This window comes from Neomonachus schauinslandi, chromosome 3 (genome assembly GCF_002201575.2).
Source record: "Neomonachus schauinslandi chromosome 3, ASM220157v2, whole genome shotgun sequence".
In the NCBI taxonomy this organism is placed as follows: Eukaryota; Metazoa; Chordata; class Mammalia; order Carnivora; family Phocidae; genus Neomonachus; species Neomonachus schauinslandi.
The window spans coordinates 163676240-163687534 of record NC_058405.1 but is presented as its reverse complement, the minus strand read 5'-3'; the positions used below and the strand labels follow the sequence as shown (position 1 = coordinate 163687534).

At 40.7% G+C, this 11295-nt stretch overlaps 1 protein-coding gene across 1 annotated transcript; it reads left to right on the top strand.

Moving 5' to 3' along the window:
• Positions 1–3724: 3724 nt before the first annotated feature.
• On the top strand, positions 3725–4816 carry CMKLR2 (chemerin chemokine-like receptor 2). The gene has a single exon (XM_021703187.1). The coding sequence runs from the start codon at positions 3743–3745 to the stop codon at positions 4808–4810; it is 1068 nt and encodes a 355-aa protein (XP_021558862.1). The 5' UTR covers positions 3725–3742; the 3' UTR covers positions 4811–4816.
• Positions 4817–11295: the final 6479 nt, after the last annotated feature.

Sequence of the window (11295 nt, the reverse complement as noted above, 5' to 3'; positions counted from 1 at the left end):
TATTATGTTTATTTTTTACTCTCTCCGGCTAGAATCTAAAATCTAAAAGGGAAGAAATAATTGTCTCATTTAGTGAAGAAGCACAATTAACTAGAATAGTGCCTGAGAAATGTAGGCACTTACTGAATATGTGCTAAATGAATGAGTGATTATGATTCGGAAATGGTGGCTGCCAGCTCTGGGCTAATGCTGTGGGTTGAATTGTGCCCTTCCAAAAAGGTCTGTTGAAGTCTTCACCCTCAGCATTTCACAATGTGATCTTATTTGGAATTAGGGTTTTTACGGAGGTCATCAAGTTAAAACGAGGTCATTAGGGTGGGTTGTAATCCAGTATGACTCCTGTCCTTATGGAAGGGCGAAATTTGGACACAGAGACAGACACGCAGGGAGAGCACCATGAGGTGATGAAGGCAGATATTAGGGTGACACATGTACAAGCCAAGAAAGGCCAAAGTTTGCCAGCAAATCACCAGAAACTAGGGAAGATGCAGGGGACAGATTCTCCCTCACAGACATCTCTCACGAGGAAACCACCCCACCTACACCTGACATCAGACTTCTAGCCTCCAGACTGTGAGACAGTAAATTTCTGTTATTTAAAAATTTTAAGTTTAGAGCACTTTGTCACATCAGCCCTATGAAACTCATATAGTTAGTCACGAGATATGTGCGTAGGCATGAGATTTGGAAACTTAATTAGATCCGGAGGTGCCTATAAACTGTAAAGCAACATATAAACAAGCTGTAATAATTAAACAAGAATATGTCCTTAAGGGTTAACTGTGCTTGTCCAAGGACTCAGGGGGACAGTTGCTGAATTCTGCCTTACTTCTCTGTCTTTTCCCCATCCTACCCATATCCCTCACCATCGCCACCACACAAAAACATCTGCTCTAAGTCACAGGGGAATTCCTAGATTATATTTCCTGTGAAGGATTCAGCTGGGCAGCATTCAGCAACTCTCGAAGATCTTTCTCCAAGCTTGAACTAACTGGACCTTGTGTCTAATCAACTCATCTGCTTTCTGGAAGATTGGGGACCTCTCTGATACAGGGTTTTCTGTTTGAAGGGATTCTGAAATGGACGAGCTAGATCACTCATCCTCAAGGTACCTTCCCCCCAACCAAGAGAACTGGGAAGAGAGGTGGTTGGTGTCCTTCAGCAGGCCCTGTGATCATTTCAGTAATGGCATTAGAAGGGGCTGTTTCTGACTTTTGGTGAGGATAATGGTTCTAGTGCAATTAGGGGTCTTCCACTGGCTTTCTGTGTTTGGAGAATGAAGGTCCTTCTACTTACTGCTTAGGATTTTGTAAGGTGATTTAAACTGCCACCTGGGGCATTTGGCTTCAGAATTCCTAATAGCCTAAAAGGTCATAGGCACGAGGAGGGAAGGGTGTCCCAGTATTCAGGCAGAAAACAGAGACAGGGAGTTAGACACTACGCTAGAAAAGATTTGACATTGAGGAGGTTCAGCCACCAGAAGCAGTGGGCAGAGTAAGATCCCCAGACCTGCAAGAAAAGGGCAGCAAGAAGGAAGCCAATTCTTGCTCAGTGAAGTAGGATACATGAAGGATAAGACTTGGTGTCAAGAAAAAAGCCAAGATCCTGGGGATAGCATTGTGGGTCAAGGCCAGAGAGATTCTGGCAATGACGGTGACTTAGGGGTGAACTAACAAACTCTCTGGTTACATTTGGTTCTGAACAGGATCTGTAGCCGAGTCAATCATTTATCCAGCCCATGTTAAGCACCTGTGATATGTTAAGATGTGTACTAGGCACCATGAGGGTCAGAGATGACAGGCATTGTTCTCAAGGAGTTAAGAGTTTGGTAGGGCAGAAATTGAAGATAATCCAATGACAATTTATTAGTGTATTAAGTACAATAAGAGTACAGTGTCATACAAAATCATGGTAACTAAGGGCTCAGGCTCTGGGTCCAATAGATCTGAGTCTAGATCCTGATTCTCCAGTTATAGGTTGTGTGATCCTGAGCAAGTCACTAAGCTTCCTAAACTTCAGTATCTTTTCTTGTAAATGGGAATAATAGTACTACTTAACTACTTTATAAGATTCTCGTGAGGATCAAATTAGACCATACATGCCTGGCACCTGGACAATTCCCAATAACATTGACCTTTTTTTATAATAATAGTGATTATTATTGTAATTATCTGGGGAAGGTAATGTCAGGAAATGTTTCCAGGAAAAGGTGGCACTTAAGCTGAATATTGAAAAACAAAGAGAAGGTGGCTGGGCCTGGGATTGGGAGGGGGCTAATGAATGGCTTTTATTTTTTAATTATGTCCTGCCAGGCTCCTCAAAGAATTTGAGGTAGGATGATGAATTCGGTGTTAGTAGAATTTAATGTGAGATGTCTCTGAGCAACACTACATGCTTTGACCTCTTCATTCTAACCCTACTATAATCCCATATTTTTTTTTCTTTTAAAGATTTTATTTATTTATTTATTTGAGAGAGAGAGTGAGAGAGAGCATGAGCAGGGGGAGGGGCAGAGGGAGACGGAGAAGCAGACTCCCTGCTGAGCAGGGAGCCCCACGCGGGGGTCAATCCCAGCACCCTGGGATCATGACCTGAGCTGAAGGCAGACACTTACCCGACTGAGCCACCCAGGCACCCCTATAATCCCATATCTTATATGTTTGCTCCATTAATTACTATAGCTCCATGAAATGAATACAACTATTAATTTTCTTTCTTCTTGATTTTGAATACTAACAAACAGAAATAACACAAAGTAAAATTGATGTAGTTAAAATTGTACCCAGTAAACTTCGTTTTGATTGTAAAAATGACTTTTACCTCTTCTTAACCCAGAAAAACTGGTCTTGATAGGAAGGAAAAAAAAAGATCACAAAAGAAAACTTAACTTTGGGTGAAATTATAATAGATAAATTTTGGTATGGGCAAAAATAAACAAAATAAAACTGAACAAATCACATTTTTGTTGTAAATGTAGAAGATAATTAATCCAAATTAATTCAAAACAAAGGAATTTCAATAAAATTAAAATTTCAATAAAATTTAGGGCACTCTATAGGAAATTGGTATAGAAATTAAATGGTCATAGTCAATTTTATTCCAAAAGATACCTTTTGGTTGAAAAGTCTTCCACACTGATATAATTCTTATGAACATGTTTGCATTCATAAACATAGATTCAAAACATCCATGGGTGCAAAATAGTGTGTCAAAATCTCCAGGTCTTGCCTATGACATCTGGATTTGTGGATTGATGAAGCAGTTGGAACTCTCTTTCTAGAGCTTAGAAAGTCAAGGTATAACTAAGGGCTTTGAAGTCATCACCACATAAGTATTCCTCTGTTTTCTTTTGTATCTTCCATAAAATAATAATGCAGAGTCAGAACCTAATAAATGCCTATTGAATGTTAGATTCTCTCTAGTCAGGCCTATAAGCCTTACGGATAGAGGAATTGCCCTGTAGAGTCAATCATTTTAATTTAGCACTTACTGAATACTTTGCAAAAATGAGCTGTCGCAGCTTTGAGAGTAATCAGAGCAAAACTGAGGTACCCCAAGATTTTGATGTCTAGAATATAATCACAGACCTTACCAAAAATTGTACTATTTCCATCCAGTTCATCAGATGAAACATTTTTATCCTAATGTTCCTTGTTCACCGAACATTTCCTCTTTTAAAAATTGTTTTCTTTCTTTTCAAATTTGCTTTTATAGATATCCTCATTCTCCACTTGACAAGGTCATGGAAGATCTAGAGGAAACATTATTTGAAGAATTTGAGAACTACTCCTATAACCTGGAATATTATTCCTCAGAGTCTGATTTGGAGGAGAAAGTCCAACTGGGAGTTGTTCATTGGCTCTCCCTGGTGTTATACTGTTTAGCATTTATTCTGGGCATTCCAGGAAATGCCACTGTTATTTGGTTCATGGGGTTCAAGTGGAAGAAGACAGTCACCACTCTCTGGTTTCTCAATCTTGCTATTGCAGATTTTATTTTTCTTCTCTTCCTACCTCTGTACATCTCCTATGTGGCCATGAATTTCCACTGGCCCTTTGGCATCTGGTTGTGCAAGGCCAATTCCTTCATTGCCCAGTTGAACATGTTTGCTAGTGTCTTTTTCCTGACGGTGATCAGCCTGGACCGCTATATCCACTTGATCCATCCTGTCGTATCTCATCGGCACCGAACCCTAAGGAACTCCCTGATTGTTATTATATCCGTTTGGTTTGTGGCTTCTCTAATGGGTGGTCCTGCCCTCTACTTCCGGGACACTCTGGAGTTCAATAACCACACTATTTGCTATAACAATTTCCATGAGCATGATCCTGACCTTACTTTGATGAGGCACCATGTTCTGACCTGGGTGAAATTTATTGTCGGGTACCTCTTCCCCTTGCTAGCAATGAGCATTTGCTACTTGTGTCTCATCTTCAAGGTGAAGAAGCGAAGCATCCTGGTCTCCAGTAAGCATTTCTGGACCATCCTGGCTGTGGTCATGGCCTTTTTGATTTGCTGGACTCCTTATCACCTGTTTAGCATTTGGGAGCTCACAATCCACCACAGTAGCTATTTCCACCAGGTGCTTCAGGCCGGCATCCCCCTCTCCACTGGCTTGGCTTTCCTTAATAGTTGCTTGAACCCAATCCTTTACGTCCTAATTAGTAAGAAGTTCCAAACTCGCTTTCGGCTCTCAGTTGCTGAGATCCTAAAGCACACACTGTGGGAGGTCAGCTGTTCTGGCACAGTGAGCGAACAGCTCAGGAACTCTGAGACCAAGAACCCATGTCTTCTGGAAACAGCTCAGTGAGTTATCAGTAGAAGGCTTTTGTGGGGGGGCCCTGACAAATGCTTTCAGATTATTTGGTTCCAAGGTATGGTAATAACCATCTCTTTCTGTTAATCAGTTTAGTGGCATTACATTTTTGTGTCGGTATAAAACGTAGGAAAGATCTTCATTTTTTTCCCCCTGCAAATTAAATTATCTGTCATTCTTGCTAATTATACCATCGTGGATTAGTCGCCACTGTGGATGCAGTATCAGCTATTATTTTTTAAGTCCTAATGAGTTTGAAGTCCTAAATCTTAATATTAAATAGATGACTAATTCATTTCAAAAATGTTAACATATGTGCTGCTTAAGCTCACTTTAATTTTGCACCAGTAACCTATTAGACATATTTTTCAAATGCAACATGTACTTCATTTCTTTATTTCATGAAACCTATATATGTACATTTATAAATTAAAGTAATAGTTGGTTATAGTAGTTTAAAACATTATGAACTATTCATGCTTAGTGAAGTGTCCCAGAATCTAGTTGCTTGAAATGACAATTTATTATTATAATATCTCACAATTCTGAGTCGGAAACTCAAACAAGGCCCAGAAGGGACGTTCATCTCTCCGCTTCACGAGGTCTGGATCATCAGCTGGACTGGGATGACCCAAATGGTAGAATTTTGGAACAGCTTGTCTCCTCTGCCCTACTGTTCCTTCTCTTTTTTTTTTTTTTCCACACAGCTTGTCCAGTATGGTAGCTCAGGGTAGCCAGACTTCTATATGGCAGTGTAGGGCTCTAAGAGACCAAAGTGGACATTTCTAGTCCTCTTTAAGCCTATGCCCACCCCTGACACAGTATCACATCCACTGTACTCTCTTGGTCAAAGTAGTCCTGGGCCAGCTCAGGTTCAAGGGGAGGCGACATAAACCCCACCTGCCAATGGGGATATGCTCCTATCTTTAATCCTTCATGAAATCATTATAAATATTAACGTTCTTGGAAAATTCTGGGTATGTGCAAATATGTATAAGATTGCTGTAAACATAAAACACTGACATCTAGATGGTAGATAGGCCAGCCTAATCTCAGAACGATTTCAGAAAAAGAAAGCATGTATGACATTGATATATTTCCACCTTCTATTCCTATAACTCTATAGATACAGACACAGTACAAGACCAATAAAGTATACCTTTAAGTCAGTAACCTCTTCAATTTTAAAAAGCATTTAATTTTCTGTAATTTCTTTATTTTATTTTGAAAGTTGGGAGGGGAGCTCTGTTATTTTTTGAATCAGTATCCTTTTTTATTTCATCTCTCAGCTTCCGGAAATGCCCATTAGCCCATAGCAACAATCAGATCTGGTTTTGGAAATTATTCCTCAAAAATGTGTGGCATAGCTCAGCATATCCCAAACTTCTATCATCCCCCAATTTCATGATTTCTGCACACCCAGTTTGGAGGGAAGGCAAGGAGAGAAAGGCTCATTGTGAGTGTCTGTCCCCTCCACAACCGGAGTTTAAGATATTCCATTCTGGGTTCCCCGTCACCTTCAAGGGACAGGCCCTGATTTCCCAGGATCAGGAGAAAAGCTGGAGGATCAAAGACAAAGAGAATTCCTTAGGCTCATCCTTAGTTTGAGCAGATGGAGGGATTCTCAAGGCTGTGGGAGAAAGAGGAAGGCTGAAGAGCAGGAAGGGGATTAAGCAACCAAGGGCAGAAGGAAATGATGGAGCAGATGGTGTTACCACCTAAGAAGCAGGAGCTTACCAAAGGCCTATGAAAATATTTGAGATCTTTTAAAAAATATTATTTTTTGTAACATTTAAAATATAAAAAAGGAAACTTGAAAAGTCAAAATTAATAAATACTTAATCACATGTCTATAAAATACTTTATGTCAATGAGTCAAATGAAATATTTCATAGTTATATAAAAACTTATATTTAATATGGACTTTCAATATGTTTCAGTGTTTGATATGAGGAGTGAAACCGAAAAAAATGCTTTAAGGAAGGTCTATAAAGGTCTTTTTTTTTTTTTTTAAGATTTTATTAATTTATTTGACACAGAGAGAGAGAGAGAGAGGGAGAGAGAGAGAGCACAAGCAGGGGGAGTGGCAGGCAGAGGGAGAGGAAGAAGCAGGCTCTCCGCTGAGCAGGGAGCCCGATGTGGGGCTCCATCCCAGGACCCCAGGATCATGACCTGAGCCCAAGGCAGATACTTAATGATGGAGCCACCCAGGCACCCCAAGGTCTACAAAGGTCTTAAAGGAACTCTGAATTCATTTGAGAACCTAAGGAAGGTTATGAGTCCTTTCCCTAGAAACATGCTTTTTTTTTTTTTTTAAATCAGTCTCTGCCCAAACGTGGAGCTTAAACTCACAACCCCAAGATCAAGACTCAAGTCTCATGTGACTGCCAGGTACGCCTCCCTAGAAACATGCTTTTAAATAAAATATCAGAGTCCTTAGATCCTGGGCTAAAGACCCTAGTTTTAGTGGCTTTTAAAATAGCTGATAGTGGGGATGTAACAGAAATCTGCTAGTGAAAGTAGCAGCCAGTACAAGTACTTAGTATCTTATTCTCAGTTTGAGGGAAGATCTGAAGAGTAGCATTGGGCCTGGGCCTGGGGACTCCAAGCCTCCTCCCCTAACAGTTGGAATTTGGTTAGTGGGGCTTTCCAGGGGTTTCCTGATTAAGAGCAGGATGAATGTCTAAGAGGACAGAGGCTGGAGGAGAGGACAAGCACTGGAGCAATTAGGGAAGGAAGTGAGGGAGCTCAGTGCCCAGTTGGCAGAAGAGTAAAGAATCCCAGGCTCTCAGGGACTGGGGCATAGACACCAGGAGACAGACCTGCCTCTTTAATGGAAAGCAGCTCTTTTTTTTTTTTTAAAGATTTTATTTATTTGAGAGAGAGAGAATGAGAGAGAGCACATGAGAGGGGGGAGGGTCAGAGGGAGAAGCAGACTCCCTGCTGAGCAGGGAGCCCGATGCGGGACTCGATCCAGGGACTCCAGGATCATGACCTGAGCCGAAGGCAGTGGCTTAACCAACTGAGCCACCCAGGCGCCCCGGAAAGCCCCTCTTTGAAGAGGGCAAGTCCCAGGGCCTCCAGAGGCAGGATATCAGGATTTGAACTAAAGCTCCAACACATGCTGTGTCTGTGTCCTTGGCTAAATTAATTCAAATTTCTAGACCTGTTTCTCCCATCTGCAAAATGGCGACAACAATAGTAGTATGCGCTACAGGGCTGTTGTGGAAATTAAATGAGGCAATGCAGGTAAAGCACTTAGAGGGGTACTTAGACCTATAAATAACTTGAGCAATCTTAGCTGGTATTCGTCAGTGAATTCTTGGCATCTTCCAACCTAGTAACTGCTTAGTAAATGTTAGATCCTTTCCTCTTGGATGAATATAAACATTTCATAGGAAGAATAAGGGAGCTACACAGAGAACTTTAAAACAAGATAGTTTATACGTATAAAAGACTATGTGCCTAGAGGTTGTAAAGGGCAAGAAGCAGAATAAAAGTTGAAAGATGTATTTGAAGTGCATCTTGAAGAATGACTCCAATTTTAACGAGTGCAGATGAGAAAAGAGCCTTTTCAGGTAGGTGACACAGTAGGGGCAAAAGTACAGAGGAAAACAGGTTATGATCAGAAAAAATAGTGGAAAAAAAAAGGTCCCATTTTCTAGGGACAGAGTGAGGATAGAAGATTCACAAGTTGGTGTCCAGCTTGAATAGTAATCCATAGTTCCTCAATATTCTTACATATGGGCAGTTCTTTGGGGTAATGACAAAATGTGTTTATCAGTCTCAGTTCCATTTTAAATTTACCTTTATGTGACTTTATCTTCTCACTCTCCCTAATTGAGGATATGAAGCAAGGGTTACACCAATGAAATAGGATTAAATTGTCTAAAAGCAGGGATGAAGAACTTTCTTCATTCTATTGCCAACACATTACCTGGCCAAGGACCCCGGTTTCAGTTCTCTCTCTCTAGGTGAATAATCGGGCAAATCATCTTTCAGAGTTGTTTCCTCATCTAAATGGTGATAAAAGTGTCTGCTTTGCTTATCTCATAGCTTTTAATGGGGTCCAAAATGGACAATGTGATGAGGCATGTATTTTTGTATTTTTTTTAGTTTTTTAATCTAAGGACAATAATTGCCATTGCCAAATTGGATTTGTTCGGGGTGGGGGGGAATACATATAGATCCCAAAACATGAATGCAACTCCTTTTGTATTTGTCTTTGTCCATAAGCTTATCTTCGTAATACGGAAAAAAACTCCAGCATTTTTCAATGTTGCTCTAGTCTGTTATTTTTTAATTATATTGTTTATAAAGTATTTCCTTGAGTATATATGCCATAATTTAGCCATTTCCATTCATGTTAGGACTGTAACAATCCTTTTATTCACATGCTTCCACCCATACCACCTCCAGGTCAGAGCTGTCTGTCTTTGTCATTTTCTGGCTCAGAAAACTTCAAGGCTCTCCCCACTCCCCCCCACCCACCCCCACGCCCCCATCCCCCCGCCCCATACACACACTGCTCTCACAGAAGGAGCCAGACTGGATGTGCCGCCTGGCCCCACCCTATCTGATCCCAAACAGGCACTGCAAAATCCAGCCAAATTGATCTAATTGCCTTGTAAATGTTGCTTTGTCTATTCTATTCCTGTGTTTTATCCCCTCCTGGAGTACTCTTTTTCTTTCCGTTTTTTTTTTTTTTTAAACAAATTACTGATCAAGGTCCACCCAGCTTAAGTACCAACTTCTCCAAAAAATTTTTCGATTCTAGCCTTCCTGGACACTCTGAACTTTTGGATTACTTGCTTAATCACAAAATGACTAATTTTTAACAATTTTATGTGTGTTCAAGCCACCTCCCTATTGTAATTTTCTTACCTTTTTTGTATTTTTATAGCTTCTAACATAGTGACACTGAATCATTTTTAATTCCCACACTGTTCTCAGCCTTGTGTGAGGGATGCGAAATATGAAAAATAAGTACGGTCTGAGTTACTGTAATCATTCATGGGCATACAAAAAAAAGCTGGCCTCTTTTATCTTTTGTTAATACTCCAAAGCCAGAAACAAACCAAAAAATCTCTTTCTCTATGTCCACCTATGCCTTCTGAGCCCATTGGTTCAAAAACAGGTTATTCAGTATACAGGCTCACATGCAAATGTGAGCATTGCTTATAACAGCAGAAAGCTGAAGCAATCTAAAGCTCCAATAACTAGACTGGTTAAATAAGATATGAGACAATAGATTATGTAACTGTTAGAAAATGAGAAAGCTTGAGCGCCTGGGTGGCTCAGTTGGTTAAGCTACTGCCTTCGGCTCAGGTCATGATCCCGGAGTCCCGGGATCGAGTCCCACATTGGGCTCCCTGCTCGGCGGGGAGTCTGCTTCTCCCTCTAACCCTACCCCCTCTTGCGCTCTCTCTCTCTCTCAAATAAATAAATAAAATCTTTAAAAAAAAAAAAAAGAAAATGAGAAAGCTTTATAAGTACTGACATGGAATATTCAAGATATAATTTCCAAGACATCCAAGTCTATTTTTATGGACAAAGTAAAAGGTGCAGAACAGTTTGCATTGTATGCTACAATTACTTCATGCATATGCTCACACTAGTTCTGGAAAGAGCTAAGAACCTGTTGACATTGGTTGTTTTTATGGAGCTAAATGGGAGGCCTGGGAGAGGGGGCAGTGGGGGGGGGGGGGGAGACACACACAGACTTCACTGTATAACTTGTTTTGAACTATGTTACTGTATTATCTATTTTTTTAAATACAAAATTAAAAGATACCATTAAATATATTTATGTGAGGCCGCGGAGTCAAGTTTTTTTTTTTTTTAAGAGTTTTTATTTATTGGGGCGCCTGGGTGGCTCAGATGGTTAAGCGTCTGCCTTCAGCTCAGGTCATGATCCCAGGGTCCTGGGATTAAGCCCCACATCGGGCTCCTGGCTCAGCAGGGAGCCTGCTTCTCCCTCTCCCTCTGCCTCTCTCTCTGCTCATGCTATCCTGGTGTCTCAAATGAATAAATAAAATCTTTAAAAAAAAAAAAAGATTACTTATTTGACAGAGAGAGACACAGCGAGAGAGGGAACACAAGCAGGGGGAGTGGGAGAGGGAGAAGCAGGCTTCCGGCGGAGCAGACAGGCCGACACAGGGCTCAATCCCAGGACCCTGGGACCATGACCTGAGTCACCGAAGGCAGATGCTTAACGACTGAGCCACCCAGGCGCCCCTGGAGTCAAGATTTTTAGTCATGTGCTTCATTTATCATTTTAAGATTTACAAGACAGCTGTGGTTTGAAATGACCATTCTAAATTTTTTACTTTTAACCACATTTTTAATCAATGGTTTCTATCATTTTTGTTAATACTTCTTCCAGCTTTTTGGTGCTCAATCCCTTTAACATGTCAATGATTGTGAGTGATCTGGGGCTACTATTTACTAGTTGCTACATCTCAATCTTTCCATGGCAA